This window comes from Zonotrichia albicollis, chromosome Z (assembly GCF_047830755.1).
Source record: "Zonotrichia albicollis isolate bZonAlb1 chromosome Z, bZonAlb1.hap1, whole genome shotgun sequence".
In the NCBI taxonomy this organism is placed as follows: domain Eukaryota; kingdom Metazoa; phylum Chordata; class Aves; order Passeriformes; family Passerellidae; genus Zonotrichia; species Zonotrichia albicollis.
Genome location: NC_133860.1, coordinates 62,556,676 through 62,578,358, shown reverse-complemented (window position 1 = coordinate 62,578,358; position 21,683 = coordinate 62,556,676). Strand labels below are relative to the sequence as shown.

Below are 21,683 nucleotides of genomic sequence, written 5' to 3'. Positions count from 1 at the left end.
GAGAAATTACTTAGGAATCCCAGTCTCACAGGAAGCCAGTAACATCCAGGCTTCTTAAGTCTATGATGTTTTCAAAATGTGACTCATGTTTTTACGAAGCTTCTGAAAATTTTATACACTAGTTTATTTAAATAGTCAAAGCTTCCTATTTCATCTGTCCTATTTTGAGAGTGTTTTACTCAGTCTTGGACCTTAATTAAAATATGTGTGGGGAAAATACATGCTACCACAGATGCAGCTGTACATTACTTTACTACGTCTTCACACATTTCTTGAGCATTTCACATGGTTACCTTGTGAAAGCAGGGAATTCTCTTGAAGTTCACACCAGTATCCAGAAGAGCAAGATCTGATCCTGTCCAGATCATCACTATGTATATAATAAAACTTTCTTTTTTAATATATAGCCAGATTTTAACTGAAGATGAATTTAGGATTTTTTTTAGTAGAATAGGGGATTTAAAAAATCAGAGATTACTTGGAAAATTCCATGGTTGTTTTGAATCTGAGTCATGTTTTTTTGGTTAGGGATAAAACCAATTTAGAATGATATGGCTCATGCTTTAGAAATTTTGTTTTTGCTCTTAACAGATGGACCATATGGAAAAATGTGAACTTGCTACTGAGGCAGAAATGTGAAGAGCAAGTACCATATTTCAAGCATTCTGTTTCCATAAGCATGTTCTGGGAGTAGATTTGTTTTCTTAGAACAATGAAGACAATGTGTAGTGGTTAGATATCTATTTTAGATAACTGGGATGTTAGAATAAATAGGGGACATCTTTATTTTTAAAGAAGTAAGAAGAAAACTGTATTTCTCCCCTTCATTTTCATCCACTTTCAAGTACTCACTTTTACTTCTTATGTAGCGGAATTGCATTGTTGTACTACACAACATAAAATTTTTGTTCTGGCAAGTATTAGAGGGCATAGCAAGTGGCTCTGCAAAATAATGGTGGTCCTGACTGTTCTCAGGGTAAGAATTCTTCTCCACTGCCTTCTTGTAAATGAGATTCACCCTGTCTAAGTTTACAGCTCTGATGCTTTTTCCAAATAGGTCTTGGACCACCCAGGCAGAGGCACATCTGCCAAATGTGGGAATCCTCTTTTCCTTAAAACACAGCCCCAGAATTAAAGGTTATTTCTTGTCCACAATAGGGAAAAACAGCCCCCATTTTTTCAAATGTCACCAAGATATTTTATCAAAAAATTAGCCAGTCTATAACATCATTACAGAACATACACAGATGTCTGAATTAAAATGAAGAAGTCTTCATACCAGTGAAGATGGGATACCTCTGAAACTACCAAGACAATAGTCATGATCAGCAAGCCTGCTCAATGCTCAGCTCTGCCATTCACTGGAGTTTTCTGAACAGTGTTTGGATATGAAGCTGAAACACACAGGCTCCTGTACATGCTTTGGAGAGTCATAGCAAACTGCTCATCTTGACTGCTGGCTTACAACAACCACGCAAATTTAACACAAATCTTTCTTTCTCTTTCTCAAAAAAGAATCCAACCCACAGCACATATAACTTTTCCATATTTGCTTTAGGTAAAAATGATCCTAAAATTCAATGGAGCATTCATTGCTTTCAGCAGTACAGCAATCCATGAAAATCCATAGCAAAACAAAAACAAAGCCCATGATGTGCAGGTAACATCTTTCTATAAAAAAAGAAAAAAAAAAAAGAAAAAAAAAGAGAAAAAAAAGAGAAACTTGCAGGTAAGCCAGCACATTGTGAGGTTTGGTGGGGTTTTGTTGGCTTTTGTTTGTTTGTTTTCCTTTAGAAAAATCTGAAGACAAAACCCCAAAAAAACTCAATGAAGACAAGCAGTCAATTTCTTCCTGGCCTAGGGAAACATCACAGACCTTCACCTAACTCACCTACCAAAGCTATCTTCAAAATTAGTGGTTTTTAGTTTTTAGTCCAAGAAGACTGAAAAATTATGCAGTTTGAGCAGATGACAGTCTTCACCAACCACTATCTCTTTGTCTGAAAACAGTAATATCCTCACAAAAGTGCACCCTTTTCACTCACTCCTCTTAGGTACCAAGCATGGTACCAAGGTTTAAAGGTTGAGTTTCCTCTCAAAATAGTGTGAAGAAATCCCTATGACTAGTTCATCTTCAGGGGTAAAAGCTACATGACATGCTCTCAGACAGGAGATAAATTCCAGTTTATCCGCTCTTCAAGGATGTTCTCTGATGCAAGGGACTATTGCAGCAGACAAACACAGCACAACCAGGACCTGAGAAAGGTGCACAAGCACCCCACTAAACAAAAATCATATGATTTCATGAATCAAGATCAGCACACAAAATAGTAACCTCCACCATGATCATGACATTCATTGACTTTATGCAAGTTTTCAATGCAGTTTTCCACCCCCTTCCCTTTTTTCCCCTAAATGTAGAATACTTAGTTACAGTGTCTGTTTCACTTTTTTCTAAGGATCAAGTTGTGTTACTTTGTGCCATATAAACACCAACAGAAGATGCTGTGCCATCACCATGTAGAAATATTTCCCAGTTAGCCTCTACTTTGTTTCATATGCCTCTGTAGAACACAGAGGTTATTCTTGGCATTCTTTCCACATCCACATGGTTAAAAAATGAAGAAATGCAAGCTCAGAAGAAGACATTTTTCAGGTGCTCCTCTAAAGAAAAAAACATTTGTGAGACCTGATGGCTCTAACAAAGAAACAGATAGGATTTCTTACCTGCACAGGTATCTTGGGGGGTTTGGGAGGTCTTTAACCATGTAACACTCTCCCCCATTCACACAGAAGGCTTTCTGCTTTATGTCACATTTTGTGAGATGACTTGTCCCAGTTGTAGATGTGGAAGTGGCTGCAAAAGATAAGAATGAAAACACAGATCAGAGGCTGTTTTTCTTTCTGACTGGTAAGTGTACTTCTGTATGAGGGAAGAAGTAACGCTAGGGAGGATCTGGCAAGCCCTTTGAGCTCTCTATCTGCTGCTACCATAAGCACTAATCACTTGACCCTGCATTTTGCTGATTGCCAGAGAGAGTGGAGTTTACACACTTCAGAGACACACAGCCCCATACTCAGCCTGGGAGGAAGTGAGGGTTTTCCTAGCCCTGTCCATAAAGTGGCCTAAAATTTCTGCAACGTTCATAGGTGTTTCCTTGAAAATGTGTAATTTATGTGCAGTAATTTTTATTGCATTAATTGCATTCGAGTGATTTTGGGGTGTGACAGTCATTACTGATTGCTGATATAGTGTCCAATGATAAGGTCCTGGATGATATTTCCTCCTGGTGTTGCCTTGAAGCAGGTATTTTTCAGTGAAGCTTAACCTGAAGCCCTGTGCTTATTCAAGTCCAGCCACTTCCTTCTCCCCAAGGAGAGGGTGAATGGCTGAATTCTGACTGTCTTCTTGCTCATAAACGAGAGCTGTGACTTTTCTGGATTGACTCTCTAGGAGGAAGAGAGGTTTTATTCCTTCCTGTGCCTATACAATTGCTACCATTATGTCCACAGAAATCTTTGGTCCAGAGTCCAGCCTAGCATCTCCTGCAGTTGGGCTCATCTGCTTGAGATGAGCATGAGGTTTTGGGACACCAATGCTGCTAAAAATCATTAGGTGTCTAAATTGCTATTAAATGAAAGGATCACCCTGATCCTTACAATACAGTGTTTTGTAGCTTACTCTCAGCTGGATTTAGGGAATAGCTAGAGAAGTCAGGAGCATTGTTTATTTAGCTACCTTTAGGGAGGCTGCCAGGGAAGGATAAGCAATCACAGTCTTAGGATTTGCCAATGCAATTTCTGTCAAGGATATGCTCTTCATAAGCTCACAGAAAGCAACTCAACTTATCCCCCTCAAGGAGAGGGATGAGCTTCTTTAGTGGTGATGGTCTGTCCACATTGATTTCAGGTGAAGCTTAAACTCTTGACGATATGCCCATACATTTTAAATGGCTAAAACTAACTGAAGTGACTACCTGCAAACTGTAAAAAGTGGTGGAGATTCTTGCATGGTATTTGTTTATTTCCAGACACACAGAAGTTAGGAATTTTGCTACTATGATCAAAAAAATCTCAATATTTTTGCTTCTGACAGACAGTTTGTACCCTGAGGTGAAACAATGCTACTACCTATTGACTGATTTCACTGGAGTTGACTAGAAAGCTGCAAATACCTACAGAAAAGTTGTCTGATATTTGAAACCTTTTCTAACACAAAGACACCCAAGGAGTATGCTTATAATAGGTGATGTGCGACATTCTACCATTTCCTGTGCACACTGAATCTGAAGGAAACATGGTTTTAGCAGATCAACTATGAACAAATACCACTTATGCGTTTCAAACTATACAGTCCCTGTCACATTTCACTTACACTCATTTCATATTATCTTCCAAGTAAATGCATATTAAGCATTTGGGAGAATGCACTATCTCGCCTTCTCTATCTTTCTTCCATGCTGCCTTGCTTGTATGGGGTGCTCTCTTCTAACAGGCCAGGAAAAACCCTCCATTGACCTCCAAAACTGAAGCTCCCTTCTGCTTCTCACTTGCATCCACACATTGTGTCACATCTCCACAGATCCTGGTCTTGACTGGGGCCTCTTAGTGTTAATGAAATGCAAACATGGAGTACAGATTCCTCTTAATAACACATTCCTTTTTCCTGGCCCCTCAAAGCATGATTTATATCCTCTCAGACCAGGATAAATTAATGTCTGGTCTAGGGGCAGGAAAAGGGGTCATGTTTTAAGAGTAGTCTGACACTCTTTCAGCTAGCACCAGTTCAAACAAGACTTTGCACCCAATGTTGACAAAAGGCTGCCCTACAGACTGCCATCCGCTCAGCAGTGAAGGGTCCTCTATATCTGATGTCAGAGGCTTGACCACCATCCTTGAGGATCTCCCCTCTCTTAGAATGGGGAGATTTGCCTTGTAGAAGAGACATTCCTTCTCTGCTGGTTTGAAAGAAGCCGGGATTATTATCAGAAAGGAGATGCCTGACATGACAGGCTGTGTCATACCATGACCTAGGATGTAACAATGTGGGTGAACAAATTCCATCTGCATAGCTAATGCATACTTTGAAGCCTTTGTGAGTCTCAACATGCACACAAATTAAACTGATTGCTGATAAACTATCCACCCCTTAATAATGGACACACTTCAAGCTGTGAGTTAAATACCTGAGAATATCCCTGAGCTCAGTGCTCAAATTAAAGCCGTGCATTAATTTGAAAGGGGAAAACTAGCAATATTGTCTGCAATATTTTAAAAAAAAAAAAAAGAAACCCCACCATTTTGCCACCCTGCTGGCTAATGTAATGTTTTAAATTGAACATTGAAGGTAGATACAGTAACAAGTGGACTTGTAGCTATCTGTAATTGCTCCACAATCTCACTGGCTTTTTCTTTACGCAGAAGTTCAATCAAAACCAGAACACCATGGAGCTTCAAAGTTACCAGTGATTTCCCAACTGATATAAATCAGATTTGGACAGCAGCAATTGCTCTGAACTGATTATCAGAGATGGGAATAATCTGCAGCTCTCAGAGGAATTTCATGACACAAGGGCTTCATATATATTTGTGAGGAGTATCTTCACCCATGGTTTGGGCATCACATGTTCAAAACTGTTGTATAAATCTTGCACAAGAAGTTTCTCTGCATTACTGATCTTCTGGCACCATAGTCCCTGTCTGCCTGAGTTTTGTAATGAGTTGAGGGGAGGAAAAAGATCGACTGGGAATTAGTTCTGATATTAATTTTTCTTTGCAAAGAATGCACAGTTTTTATGGCATATGTCCAGTATTCAGTGCATGCACTGTAAGCCTACTTTGCCAATTAAATACAAGAAACACTAACTATGGGTTTGGGTTTCACTTAAAACCACATAACGGAAGAAATGTTGTGTTTGGGAGCAGGTGTTCATCAGAGCCATTTCATATAGTCCTTAACTAGACCCAAAATATGGTCTTTCAGTACAGCTCTAGCAGACATGATCTTGGAAAATGTTAAGAGGGAATGACCAGCAGGGATGAGGTAAAGCACACAGCTGTAGAATGTGTATCTGTACACTGTTACTTCTCCACCTAGTCAAAATTTGTACCTACTTTCTTTTTTGAAATGTTTTCTTCAGCTATACAAGCACAAGAGAGAAAAGCTGTTTTTTTCTAACACAGCTTACTGCAAGGATTAAGTTACACACAGTACAGGTAAATCACAATTCGAAAATATCATGCATGAGAGAATATCTGAAAACACTGCATAGTTTACCTTCCCCTCTCCCTTCCCTGAAGGCAGAAACACCATATTTAAAAAAGCAGCTGCAGGCAGCGTGAACAAGGTCACTACTTGTAAAGCAAATATTCACACAGCACTGAAAAACAATGAGATCTGCTCCCATTCATGGGAATTGCCTAAAGACATTAACAAGAAGAAAAACAGAAGTTATTCCATTTTAAAAAAGCAGTTCTATAAAAGGTGAATTACTGTTGTAAAACTGCCTTAGGTTCATTTCATGTCAAACAGAAAAAACTTCATGTAATTCTGTTCTTACCTGGGAAATCTCTGACCCTTTTTTTCTGGTCTGAAAAAGAAAAATGCATTCTCTTTCTCTCTCTTGCTTTCCAAAAAACCCTCTGATGTTTAGTAGCTACAGCACCAAGACTCCCAGACCATGCACAGACTAGACGGTCCACTGAGAGGAGCCCTAAGGGATCTCTTACTCAATTCAGACTAAGAGGGAAGAGCTTTGCAACCTAAACAGAATAGTATCCATGCCTCTTTGAATTGAGTTTCTGCAAAGGTGGTGTAAAATCAGAGGACACACTCAAAGTCATGCAAGGCAGCTAGTGAGATGCTTATGACTCAATGGAGGCAAAGTGGCATCTGCTGCACAAAGGAAAATTTGCCATTCTCACTGGAAAGCCACTTACTGGAGCTAAATATGCCACCTTATTGAACTGCAGATGGACACCTTCCCAGTCCCCTTTTGTGAACATGAGGCTCATGCTGTTGGTGAGAATGGGACCTGCATGGAGTGAAGGACGGACAGAGAGACAAAAAGAGGTACACACAAACATGCTTTGGAGTGACAGAGAGTCTGCTCCCAGCTGAAAGCCAGTTTTACTAACTCATATTCCTACACTTGGAAGTTCATTCATTTCTTTGAAAGCACAGTCCAGCTCCCTCTTGACTTGCTGACATGCAGTTTAGAGATGCCCATCCCTGATCTGTAGGGTATGTTGATTCCCTGTGCAACCTTGGCTGTAGCACTTAATTCCTCTGTATCTCCATGAAACCACCTACTTTCTTCCTGCTGAGTACTGAACCTCTTCAACTCATCTGACTTCCCTGACGAATCCAACTTGCAAGGTACTTACAGTACAGAAAAGCTTGGCATTTCTCTACTGCACTGAATGAGGAAAGCTGCTGGTCCCAGTGTAACTGTGGGCAGCAGAAGCTATATGGTTACTTTCAAGGACAAGAGAAGCCAAAACCTGAGAGCAATCAAAAGTTAGGCCCTTTCTGAAGAGACAACATCACAAGACTTTCCATTTTACCAGATGTGTAAAAAGATGTATTTCATACAGTCCTTTACACTTAATTGCAAAGACCTCAAACTGCATTCATGTAGCTGTGAACATACCAAAGGTTTAAAAAAAACTACCAACACCAACAGATAAACACCAGAGGAAAAAACCCTCCAAAACAACCAAGTCTTTATATGAGAAATTAACAGTCTATTTCACGGGGCTGCTCCAAATTTTTCACATTGTTTTTGAGATTTAATACCCTAAACTGGCTGTTCAATCCAGTTAAAATTTTTTCAGCTTCTCTCTTCACAAATAACATGCAGTGTAAGAGATTCCTGGGACGTCTACACGAGAGGAGGACTTGTTCAGCCAGCAGCTGGAATTGAGTGCTTGAAAGTTAGTGGAATTGTTCTCTGGCCCTAAGACAGTACTTTCTCACTTTGGCACTATCTCTATGAAGATCAGGGCCAGCAAGAAGGAAACAGGAAATCGCCGGGTCTGCAAGATAGAAACTTCAGGAAAGACTGAGAGCACATAAACTCTTGCTGAACCAAGGCGGCATGTCTCTCTTCCCCCTATGACACAGACTCAGTGGTGGTTTCCTTTCACAAATCCAACCTTAGCAAAGCAAAGCAAAAAAAAAAAATTAAAAAAAAGAAGAAAAACAAAGCACAGACGCTTCAGTTTGCTGCACCGCCCGATCGCTTCCTCCCCGATAGGCCAACAGACTGACCCAGTTGGCAGGCGCGCGACGGCGAGACCTGCACAGCATCTGGCTCACCACAGAGGGTCAAGAGGTGACACATGCTAAACACTGCTGATCAAGAACAATTTTTGTTTGCTTCATTTAACTTTGAGATGCTAGAAAGCATGGGCACAGACACATGAAGTTCACAAATTGCTAGTGAGGAAATGCAATCACTGCTTGCAGAAGAAAGCTTTCAGAAGAAGGGTGGAAAACATAGGCTGTGGAAGAATACTAGTGAATGGAAAGACTTGGCTGAAACTGAGCTTTGAGACAAGGCATACTTTTTCACTACCACGAAAGATGGCAGCTTGCACTTGAGGGTGGTGTGATAAGTGAAAGGTTTGTAGGAGCCTTTAGAAAACTTTCCCCACCTGGCGAAGGGAAACATGAATGGTGAAACACAAGGCAGTGACAGACCAGAGCATCCCTAGAGGAAAAAATGTGTGGGTGGTAGAAAGAGACAGAAGGTAAAGAAAAGAAAGGAGGCACAGAGGAAATATACATAGATTGGACCAATACAGGAAAAACAGGTCTAAGCTCAGGAATGCTAAACTGACAGGAAGTGGTCAGACAAGCCAGACAAGGAAGTGCTTTCACTATTGGGAGACAACTTTGCAAGAGCCAGGAATGGGGGTGAGAGAGTCTGAAAATTTAGAGACCTCAGATTAAAGCAGACAGCAGACAAGGAGCTGAATCCAAATGTCATGAATGTTATTCAGTGAGGAGTCCTTTGCTGCACTGGAGAAGATCCCATCATGCACAAAAACCTGAGTGGCCAAATAAACCTTAGGAAAGTATTCCTGGCTCACCTTGTTTTGGAGGTCACAAGGCCTCTTTTCCATGTTCACTGCACATCAAGGTAAGGTACATAACTTATTGGTCTTGAAGTAATGGGCTAAATAATGGGCTGAGCCCAAACTAAACAACCATTAATACATTTGCTAGGAGATGCTTCATCATGTTTGTCTTACTCCTGTGTGTCTCACAGCTCTTCTACAGAGCTCTGAAAGGTCTCTTCAGGCTGCTGACCACCAGTGCAGATGCAGAGGAGACCATCAAAACTGAAAAGGAGACTTAGAGTGGAGGTGGAGCTTCACAAAGGAAGAACTGCCTTGGTTGTCCAGCTCCTCCCCTGTTTAGCCCTGCTCCCAATGGAGCCATTTCACTCAGAAGGGAAAACAGCTGTTGGACAGGTGAGAAGCCATCTTCTGCTGAGTGCCAAGGCACAGACACCAACCTCAGGAGAACCGACTGCACCAAATCACTGGGCAGACCAAGTTTTCCAGTTGTTGTCATGACCCTGTCTAATCAATAAGAAAGGTGCTATTGCAACCATCTGCACCTGCATTGCAGCCTGGAGAGGTGACTGATTTGATCTATATAGAAATTAAACTGCTGGCAGGAGGTCTGGACTCAAGACAGTAAAGCAGAGAACTTAGGCTCTTTTCTCAAGTCCTAAATGTCCTGGTTCTGCAGTGTGGGGGGGCATCCTAATCCAAACAGCATTCTTTGTATGAACAAACCACCATACCCAAAGGTTTTAACCCAAGAAGACTTTTCGCTTAAAAAGCAGGGAAGAAGAACCTTGACAGAACTGAAAGGACAAGCACACAAAAACTATGAAGATTATGAAGACAGATGGCTGTCCTTCAAGAAAATGTCCCAAGGGAATCTGAATATTATCTTAAGGCCCTGTCAGCTACCGAAATTCAACTGCAGATTTGCATGGCAGCAAGCTTCCTGAGAAATGAGACAGCAAGTACAGCTGTATTACCACTGCTTTCCCTGTCTCAGGATGCAAACTCTGGATTTTTTTTTTCTCTATTACAGTCCACATATGATGTTTTCTGTGAGTGTTGATCATTTAGCTCACTTGTTCTGTAACCAATATTCAATTGCTCAAATAAATCATGGTAGAAAATCTAGATCTGGTTAGCTGCAGTTAGATTCAGCTCAGGTAGCCGTGCTGTCTTACTCCTCCTGAAAGTTAGTGTGGCAGATTACAGATTCCATTTGGTACCATCAAGTTTGCCCTAATGGGTATGTAGTGATACTGACATAACTACCTCCTTATCACATTGAGTACTGAAATAATTTCATTCCATTATAACATAGTCAGTCAAAATCTATTCTTGTTCCTCTTTCCTCTGAAGGATTTTTGTTATTAATTCCAAGTCACCAATTATACTTGTGCAGATCAGTGCAAAATGGCTTTACCTCTTTAGCTCTATCAACTCACAGAGAAGCAGGGATAATAAAGAATATTTAGCAGCTTATGAAAGAAAGCCTGAAAGCTTTTTATTAGAAATTATGTTTCATATAAATTCATGATAATCCTTGTCATGAATCCTCTTTCAGAAAAGCACTGCAGCAAGAATATAACAAAAAATGAGCCAATAAGCCCACACAAATTTGAGATTGCACTCAAGCACCCACTTAATTTATTGTCACATTCACTTCCATGTTTCCCCCTGTGTCTTTATAAAGTTTTTCTGAAGGAGAATGATTTCAGCATGATGCCTTAAGTGTTTAGTCTTGTTGGAAGCAAGATTTACCCACTGAAATATCTCATGTTAAATAAATTTCCAAGAAGAGGCTGTGTCGGCAACCTTTCCTTGAAAAATTTTAAATGTCCACTCCAGGATTCTTAGGCACCCATTAATTTGTCTCCTATAGCATACTCTGCAGTGAAAAACATATAGGTTACTAATTCCACAATGAAACAAGCTTTCATGGACTTTGAAGCACATCTTCAAAGTCATTAAGGACACGTTTCCTCCCCATGCCCCCATCCCCAAAGCACAGAAGGCTATCGGTTGCTTTTCTTGTTGACATCTGCTACAGGAAGGTGATCATGAGAGGAAGCCTCTGGAAATGTGAGGCAGGAAAGGGATGTGCTAATCATGAAGGGAATAGGAGCTCAATCTGTTCAACCAACCTGAGGACCCTGGGCGGTGGGGAAGAGCAGAGTAGCAGAGATTAGCTTTTAAGATTTAATTGTAGCCTTTTCATAAGCTCTGACACAGACTAGTGCAGAAATGTGCCTTCAGTTCTGAGTTGAAGATACAGCAAAGGCAACTTCTCTAGAAAACACAAAGGGCTGCTCACAGGGTGCCAAATATCTCCTTGATATCTTTGATAAGAAAGCATTACAATAAAAGATTCTCAATAGATAGACAGATATGAAGACAAGCAAAGAACAAGAATGCTCATTAAAGACAGTTTCCTTTCTAATGCACTCAATTTGTTTGTCAGTTTACCTGGATATTTGTATTACACCAGAGATTTCCATGACCTTTATTTTTTACCTTTAGATTTAAAATTTCCTGTACAATTCAAAACAAAGTTTTGAAATATAACCTGTAGGCAAGAAGACAGGCTTTACTCTTTTGCTGTTAAAAATAATACCTCAACTTGAAATGTGTCAGTTTCCTTGGAAAAAGGTATGATAAAATCTCAGACAGAGCTGTTAGGTCTCTTATGCAGGTTCTGCTAGAGAATCGAGTCTTCTGTCCTCCTTGGGAATTGCTCATTGAGACCACAGAGAAAAATTCTCTCAGGGTGGCTGCAGAGGGAAATTTTGACTGTGTTATCCACCAGCACAGCAATGGGACCTATTGTTTTGAAGAATACAGAGTTACCACCTCCCTGTTTGGAATTTCTCTCTCAAGAGAAGAGTGGTGGAGAGAGACATTATTAGGTTAAGCCTTGCTTATAACAAGATCCTTTGGATTCTTTAAGCAGGGTCCTGTAATTGCAAACTGTCAAAGCCGTTAGAATTCCTATCAAAGAAAGAGCTTTCTGTAGCAAGGGAACATTTTTTCATTTCCCTCCCTAATTTCCTGCCTGGAGGTATGAAATTGTCACTGTTTATAGCGCTGCTTGAGCATGAGTGTGTGCAAAGTGGCACTCAGGGAAATCGTACTTGTGACAATAAAAAGACAAACAAGAATGGCCTAGAAAACATGACCAGTAGGGGAAAGTGGAAAGATTTCACGTTGCCTAGCCTGAAAGAATTTTTTTTTTTCATAACTGTAGTGTAGTCCTGTTGGGACTGACTCCCACAGGCTTCAAAAGATTGCGTGATGTGTCAGGAGCAGTCACATTAGCAGGCAGCAGCCCGGTGTCCTCAGTGAACCCTGCCCAGGACCTCTGTGAACTGCTGCAGATGGCAGCTGTGACTGCAGAGGAGCAAATTTTTACACCCAGACCAGTCCTGACAGTCTGCTCTCTTTCCTCTGCCCTCACTCCTGCCACTTCTTCCACTGCCTGCATTAAAAGGTGTGCAGCAGTTCCCCTTGGGCTCACTGACAAAGTTTTGGAGCAAAACTTTAGAAGTTCCTGCAAGAGCAGTGGAATGCTGTCTGTTACATCTGCTGTCAATTCAGGCTTTTTAAAAAAGGAATATAATGGTATATTTGTTGCAATAGAAAGGACTACCTTCATTCTATCAACAATACTGTTTGTTCTGACATGTATTTTTCACCTGCTAATTTTATTTTATTCAGCTGTTGTTTCTTCAGTTAAGCTGTATTTTAATGTGCTGGTACAGTAATGCCATTTAATCAGTTCCCGTTCTCAAGAAACATCAGAGAGGACTATGCAGTAAACATGTTACTGTACCAAACAGTTTTCAAATGTTTATGAAAAGATTGAAGTTTTTTTCACTTAAAAAGAAATACATGAAAACAAGCATAACATTATTTTTCTAGCCTCTAAAAAACAGTCTAGTTATAATCATTGCAGAAAAATAAAATGTGTTCTTGCTGAGAATAAATGGCACGTTTTCTCCAGCAGCTGATTTCTACAATCTGGTTATAAATCTGTCAAAAATCAGATTTATAATGGAATGCTAACAGATTCTGGGCAGTTGCTCTGCTAATAGAGCCACTTTCATACTCATGTATTCATGCAGATACTGACGTGCAGAAAGGATGGATTTGCAGGAATGAGAAAATGGTTCAACTGTCTGATCAGGACAAGACAGGCTCTGAGTGAATGAGAACATGCAGTGCAGATGAACATCGTACTTTCTACAGAAAGTAAAGATTTTTGTCCACCTAAGGGAGGAAATGTGGCAACAACGCATTCAGCCACACAGGCAAAAGAACTGCCCTATGTACACCTAGCAATTGCCTTTCCAGCATAAAGCAGGTTGCTAAGGCAGTCCTACTGTTGGTCTCCTTGCTCTTCAGTTCTAAAAGGGATTCTTTGCTGGTATGGAGCATCTCATGTACAAGGAAAAGCTGAAAGAACTGAGTTTGCTCAGCCTGGAGAAGGGAAGGCTTCAGGGTGACTGTGGCCTTCCAGTACCTGAAGTGAGCCTACAAGAAAGATGGAGACTCAGCTTTTTTCTGCAGACTGGGCCTAATCTTTAAGGTTCCTTGCATGTGGTACCCTACCAAAGACCTTCCAAGCACTCCATCTTCTCACAATTTTTTGAGCCATTTGGTATCAAAATGAAAGTATATTTTCATTAGTTCATGTTAAGGTGAGTTTGTCTTTAAATCTTCTTTCAGTCTACAGCTGAACTGTTATGGTTTCTCAACTGACCCATCTGTTTTATAGTGCCACGAGGCGTACATTTAAGAAAGAAATCTGTGCTAATGGGGACCTTGAGTATCAAATGTGTCACTGCCTCTTGCAGGTGACTCAGGAAACTGCTGTCCACCACCCTGCAAGACAGACCCTGGGGATTTCCCTCATCTCATTGCTTGTCAAACAGCATTATTCCATGGGTTTCAGCCAGCAATTCAACAAAGCCTAAAAGATAACCCAAAGACTGGAAGAGAATAGAACGCCTGAGCCCAGCAAAACTCAGTGTTATTCACACCAAAAAGCAGAATGTGTTCCACATATTACAGTTATTGCATAGATGTACCAATCTAAGGACAGAAAGAGAGAGGCTCCTGAAAGTCTTGAGGACAGGACAGAAATTTTGCACAAATCAGTGAAAAGGGAAGCTACCAAGTGTTCAGAGCCAACATCACAGGTGAATGCTTGATAAAGACAGCAGAGGAGCTCTCCTGAGCGTAGAGAGGACGTAGGTTTTTTCTTGAATAGTATCTTCTAATATGAGGTAAAACAAGAAGATCAAAAGTCGGAGCTCTTTTAAAATCCTGGGCCAAACTTAAAAACCCTGAGTTTAGTTTAGAACAGCAGGATATATATATATATATATATATATATATATAAAAAATAATTCACGAGATATTTTTATTGTTTTGTTGATAAGCCTTTGAGCTTATCTTGTATGGCAATCCAAACAGTTAGACTTTTCCTTTTTCTGAGTGAAAGCTAAAATGTAGCTTGAAGAAGGAAATAATTTTTGAAGGGATTCTGTCTATGTTGTGTGCTGGTTGCAGTAATTCAGCATTTTACCATAGCCAGGAAAACATTGCAATCCATTGCAAACGGCCTGTAAATATTGCTTTCAAAGGTTCCTTGGCTGCTGTACCCAATAATGTTGCAGACTGAACTGCAAGGAGCACATTACCAGCCTGTGAAAGGATAAAGGATTTAGTAATGGCAAATTTTTTAATTCTTACAAATTTTGAGATAAGGTTGAGCCTTTTAACAGGGCAAAACTAGTGACTGGTTGATTTTCTCCAGGGTTGGCAAGAGTGCGGGGGAAAGGACTAGGATGCCAGCCTGGCCTGTGCGGCAGTCTTGCTGCTGTGCCCAGACATCACATCCCTGTGCTGCTAGAGCTGCTGCTGCTGGCACAAGGCTGCACCTGAGACTGCGGGAGCTGCTTTTGGGGAGTGTCCTTTCTGCTGTCAGCCCTCTCCTGCAGCCTTCCTTACCAATCTGCAACCTGCAGAAACTCAGCAAGCTTCCTGGCACAAAGATCTCAGTAAACATAAGTTGAGAACATCACTTCTAGCCTAAACCTGTGTTTTAGAGGAATCATTTCCTTGCTGGAAAATGACTTCAAGGTCAGTGAAGACAAGTCAAATTTGAGTAGGTCAGGGCAAAACAGAATGATTTTTCTTTCTTCAGGGTGATTCTCTTACAGCCGAGCAAAGCTGACTTCATGTCTTTACCAACTTTCCTCTTGTATCAGAGGCCTATGTCAGCTGTCTGTCTTATTTAACCTTGGTCAGCAGGACACAGATAGTGCTGTGGCAGACATTGCTGTCTTCGTCCACTTACTCAACATCGCTTCGTTCCACCAAAGCCATACATTTTGTTAGTGGCAGCTGCCACATCGTGGAGGTAATGAAAGCCCTGGGTTGGTAATATGCCAATGGTGAGCTAAGTCACATGGCTTGTGCAATCTCTTACTCTCACAGTGCTGTAGATGTGACCTCTGGATGCCATTAATTTTCCATGGCCTTTATGAAACTCATTGAATGGGATGAAATTGCATTTTGCTGTGCAAGGAGTCTGCTTTGAGACAAAAGGGCAAACAGTCCAGGAGAATTTATCTGCCAAAGTCACTTACGACTTGAATGAAATAAGAAACTGATGCCACCAAGGGAGGGGGAAGGGAGACAGAGACATCTTCTCTCTGATGTTTTTGCATGATTTCTTTGCCTTTATTTACATGCACCAATGAAAATAAAGTGGAGAAGTTTCCTTTAATGCCTTAATGTTAGAAGCAGCTCTTCAAAATAAATAGCTTGAGGCAGTTCTGGCATGCAAACGAGTAAATTTGAGCATCTAGATGAAAATTTTCCTTTTTAGCTAGGGATGAAAACAAAGACTAAATTAGAACATGCACATGTGGGAAAGATAAGTCTAAATCAGTGGATGATAGCTCTGATTAAAGAGTTGAATAATGGGAAAATGAATTCACAGATAATAAACTAAGAATGATATGAAATACATTTGCTTAACTACTTTTTTTCCTCCTTGCTTTGGTCTGTTAGCTCTATGTGGTCTTGCAGAAATTTACTGTGGCATAGGATCTTCCCTTCATTACTCATGCTGATCAGAAGAAATGTGGATATCAAAGAGATATCCATTAAGAGATGAAGCTAGAAAAAAATAAATGAAAAAAACCCCTTTTTATATTTTGCAAAACTAGAAATAAGCTCAAGGAGTCCGATGAACATATTAAACAATTTTGTGCTTCCAAAAGCACGAGGAACAATTTTTTGGTTCTTGAGTTTTATTTTTAACTAGTAATCAAAGCAAAAAGAAAAGCTTCAAAAAATCAATGGACAGCTGTTATGAAGAAGGAGATCATGAGGAGAATGTTTAATATTTTAGAAGGGATTTGAAAATGAACAATTTGGAAAAGGAGTTGGATCAATATTTATTTGTCTACTTTCTTGAAAAAGAACAGGAAGACTGACAGTCATAATTTTTGCTGCAAGGAAACAATTTTGTTTATGAATTTGCTCTAAATTATGGTGAAATACACTACATGAAATATTGGCAAAAAAGGAAGATATATATAGCTTTGAACTGAATAATTATAAAAATCTTTTAGGTATATTGTCAGGCATCTTTTTCTCTATCAGAGAGGTGCAGTATATGCTGCTTGTGCCATGAACATCATTACCTCTGTCTGAAAAGTAATACCAATTTTTCAAGAAATTCTATCAAAAATGCTTTCCCTCCTCTTCCCCCCCGACCCCGAACCTTGTTTTAGCATTCAGTAGTTGAGATAGTTAGAAAGTGGGTCTCCTAAAAAAAAAAGACAGAAGCATTTTGCTATGGCATACTGCTGGTTTTGGTTAGACCAACTTGAGAAACTGAGCTGATCTTACCTTGAAGCTGCCTTGAATTAGGGAGTCCAAAACTGGAGGTACCTAAAAAATCAGCAGCCTCTTCCTAAATTCTGAGTTTAAATGGCAACAGTATAAGCTCCTAGTAGAATTAGGAGTCTGTTGTCTTATAACTGAGATCAGTGTTTGGCCCAAAGTCAATAGCAGACACATTTTACTAATGAGGGAGAACAGGATGCCATTCATTAACTCCCATCTTTCACACATATTCAGTGTGATCTGGAAGAGTGTGTCCCATTGAAAAAGAAATGGAAGAAGCTATCACTTTGAGATAAATCAGGAAAATGCAATTTTCAGGGTTTCATCTATAACTGCTTGAAATTTGCTAACTAGACTGTTTCCAGTCTCAAAAAGAATTATGGCTACCTAAAATTGTACTTCTGACTCCACACAGAACTGAAGTCCAAGTCTGGCTCTCACTGTTGCAACACTGGACCTACAGAGCGCATTTACCATTTCATTGCCATTTAACACTTACCCTTTCAGTTTTCAGATCCTTTTACCCTCTACCTGATAGTTTACTTCAGGCTATGTCAAACCAGCAGTCCATTCTGTCTCTGTTTCTTGTCACAATTTTCCCTCTAGCCAGCCCTACAGCCCTTCTCTTCACCAGCTGAAGCCACTTCCCTTTCTGCTCTCTGCCCCTCAGCATGCCCTTGGAGCAGTGGCCCTACAGGAGGCAAGGACAGGAGAGGCGTCTGTGGGCTGTCTCTGTCATTGTCCACACCCTGACAAACACTGGCCTGCTCCTGCCCACGCCAGCCAGATGTGCAGCAGCCAGAGATGCGCTGGGATGGCAAAGGGACAACTTCTCTGCAGCCAAAATGAACAGGGCTGTCCTCTTTCCCTACCTGCAGGTATGTGTCTGTCTGGAAGGAAGGAGAAGTGAGTAATGAGGTCTAGAAGAGAGGCTGGGAGACAGTTTATGTGTGGGAGCAGGCTCGACACAGTAACCAGACCCATCAGTAATTGCATCCCCTGCATGTTCTGGTGTGCCTGGCTCCTCTCCTAGACTGACTGCTCTCTTGAGACAGGTCTGGTTATATCTTGATACAGAACATGCCCATGGTATTAAATAAAGAGTCACAAAGAAAAGCCTCAGTTCAGCTACTTAGTCAGAAAAAAAAGGTATTTTAGAGCTTATTGCTCTGGATTCAAACTTGGAGATTCAGCTTTTCTGTGTATTTTTTTTCCCTAGCACTTACCTAGGCCTTTCTGGATTTTCAGTAGAGAGCAGAGAGTGACAGACCCATTATGAGAGGAAATGACCCAGCAGTAGACATCAAAAGAAGACAGGCAATTATCTGAGCTAATTCCAGCAATGAAGTAAGCAAGCTGAAGAAAGAACCCCCCTTTCTCAGTCTGTTAAATAATAAACTTAATTAAATTTTGGGCTTCAACCCTATGCAAAACCTGGCACAGACAGCCAGCTTAAAGCACTACCTTGATGCAACATGCACACATACCTTCCTTCCCAAAGGTGTACAAGGAATACCCACTGGTTTGCAAAGGGACAGAATCTCAGTCTCATAGGCTTTCAATTGCCTTGAAAAGCCCTGCCCAGAGTCAAACTTCAGTGAGCAGATCTGGAGAAGCTCAGGTCACCTGGTCCTGCTGTGTTCAGTGCCAAGCTACAGTCAGCAGAGCTGTGGGAGCATCCTCTGACTGTGCGGTAATGCCAGCCCTGCTCATCAGGGACAGAAATTTCCCAGACACACCAATCTTTCCTGCCCCTCCTGCTAAAACACAGCCAGCTCAGTGCCAGGTTTTGTGCTCTGCTCCAGCTCTGCACCAGATATCCATGGAGCTGATTTTATTGTCTGATCAAATCATGTGCTGGTTCAGCCTGTGCTTTCATACATTGCAGCCTACACAGTGCAGCTTAGTAATGCTCCTTCAGTCCCCCCCCAGTTATGATACAATGTCATTTTGTGAGATCATCTTCTCCAGAATTCTTAAAAATATTGAACAAAATTTACACTTACAGCAAACAAGCATGAATGCAGATCATGTCTGCCACCCACAATCATTTTACAGTGACCTCACAAGAAGTGGGATCTCAGAAAATGGGATCTCATTCAGATCAAGTGAATCAAGTGAAATTTTCCAGCTGGTGGCATGCATAGAGGCAATGGTCTGTTGAGTGAGAGAGTCCAATGTAAATTAAAAACTACAAGAGATTATTAGCTCACAGAATTAGAGGCAAGATACTTATGTGAAAACATAAGTAGAAAATGTATCTCTGACCATTACAGTATGTCCACAATTATGCTTTTTTACTTTCTAAAGAGCATGTTCAGCCACTAAGCTTACAGCAGACTTCAGTGTTCTAAATATTTGTTTTGAAGGATCAGCAAACCCTGAAAAGGAAAAGACATATATGGGAAAGAGTGCTTATGGATCCCAAGACTTACAGATCTTCAGATCCTTTATGTATGACTATGATGCTATTTTTGTCCCTTGGAGTGCTTAAACTCATATGTTTGGTTTCCTGCCTTCTAAATATAATGTCTGCAAAACTTTTCTTAAATGAAAGATTGCACTTCCAGGTGGACATTTAAGCACATGGAAACACATATCACATGCAATTCCCAGTTCCCTGCTCATGAGTCTGGATCAATTCCCTCATTCCTTAGAATCAGCACATTACCACATTAAAAAAAAAAAAAAAAAAAAAGGTTTGGCTAGATTTTATTGAGCGTATTCCAGAATTCAGCTTTGCCCTTGACTCTGTCTCTATTTAAATATTTCTTCAATTAAATAATGATCTCATACAGTGTATTTTTTCATAGGTGTTGAGTATGAACAGCTTTCACTGAAATCAAAGGCACTGGCAAGTGTTGATTACTTCTGTTTAATTAATCTTCTATGCTTTTTTTCAGACATTCATGCACAACAGAAATCTATCATGGCAGTAGTAGCTGGCAGCTCTCAGTGAAAGAACAATGATTTATGAAATGGATGGCACGTTGCCAAAGGCTTGCAGGCCCTTGACGTCAAGCACTGCTTTTGGATATCTGAGCTGATCAATGAATTTGGGCACCTGAGCATGCGAGTACACAGCTGGACTAACTGTAACTGCCCTCATCAGCCCTTTCTTAAAATGAGGCTGCATTGCAGTGAGAAGCATCCTAACAGCTCTTCTACTTTCCTTCTCTTCTTATTTCCATGTAGCTCCCTGTGGTGACACTAAAAGTACATGGAGGTAAAGAATATAGGGACATTTTATAGTTACAGTATATCCAGACTCTCTAGCCTTTTCCAAGGCTTCTGTGAGGATACAAATGCTTATGCTGGGATTACTATCAGAATTTCTTCTTCCAACACATTAACAAGCCCACAAAAAAACCCCTCCTTATAACTGCATGCAGCTATTTCAGAATAGATAAAATCCGGGCTTGATCTCCTCTACTGCACAAAACTCTAGGCTGTGTGCTCTCTTTGAAAGTGCTGGAGTCTTAAGGGAAGAAGGAAATTTATCTGCCATGCAGAACAGATGAGATACTGTTAAAACCAGATGAAAAAGTGGCTGGGAAGAGACAACCTCATTTCTCTTGGGAAGCAGCAGAAGCAGATGAAACTGTATCTTTCCTCCACCTGCCTTCTTTTTTTCATAAGCCTCTGTGGAGGAGCCCTCAAAGTGATGAACAATGTGGACAAGGATGGGGTGGAAGGGAAATCCAATTAGAGCAAAATCCTATTCCATCCATTGATGGTCCAAGGTGCTGTTGGGAGGGCATGGGACTTGCAAAATAGGAGCCTTCCTCCTCCTCCTCCTCCTCTTTCTCTTCCTCTTGCTAACCTATTCTTCCAGCCTTGCTATATCTCTCAGTGTGACTGACCAAGACCTCAAAAGCAGACATGTGTGACAGGTACCCTCTCTGGCCATGGGCACCTTTGCATGATTTGCTAAGGCTCTGCATCAGGAGAAAGAGGAAAAGGACAGCCAGTTTCTTTGTGGGGCATGGTAGATCTTTGTGCAAGGGTGCTGCCACCCAACAGCTCTGTGTACGCACCTGATACTTGTTCCTCTGAGATGGGTGAAAAACAGAAGGCTCAGGCAGACAGGTCCATACAATCGGAAAGACTAGCGACACTCTGGTGTGCTCCCCCTAAATCATATTCTGGGAATGTCTCCACCAGCTACAAGGAGTACTGAAAACAACTGGCTTCTTCATTAGCATGCTGAGAGTTAACATTGAGTAAACACATGCTTTTCTGCCCTTTCACCTCTAAACCAGGAAAGTAACTTTTCAGACTGCTTATAAAGGGCTACGAAGAGAATAAATCCTCTTATTTCAAGGGCTTCAGTCTGCTCCACAGGGGATGTGCAAAACATCTGAAAGACAGCAAATTGGTTAACACCAGCTGCAAAAGAGCCCTGTGCCCAGAGATTCAGGTTTCTGTATGCTGCACAGACCTACCATGCAGGGACACAGGAAAAAAACTGCCACATTCCAAAACTGTGCAGGCTCAAGCACCTTTTGGTCCTGAAATCACAACAAACATAGTTCGGCTGCAGGTGAGTATCAGCTCATGGACACCTGGACATCACTCTCCCGCTGCCACGCTGGAGAAAGACCTCAACATGGGCAGCATCACATCAACTAACAGGGAACCCAATCACTGCCAGAAGACACAGGGGGCAAACAGCTGGT

At 40.9% G+C, this 21,683-nt stretch overlaps 1 protein-coding gene across 16 annotated transcripts in view; it reads right to left on the bottom strand.

Annotated features, from left to right (window-relative positions):
- The window catches only part of NRG1 (neuregulin 1), a 458,486-nt gene that overhangs the window by 28,597 nt on the left and 408,206 nt on the right, over positions 1-21,683 (bottom strand). For all 16 annotated transcript variants that reach the window (XM_074533378.1, XM_074533379.1, XM_074533380.1 and 13 more), the window contains one exon: positions 2,728-2,857. In XM_074533378.1, the coding sequence (XP_074389479.1) occupies positions 2,728-2,857 (130 nt within the window). The remainder of the gene's footprint in view (positions 1-2,727; positions 2,858-21,683) is intronic.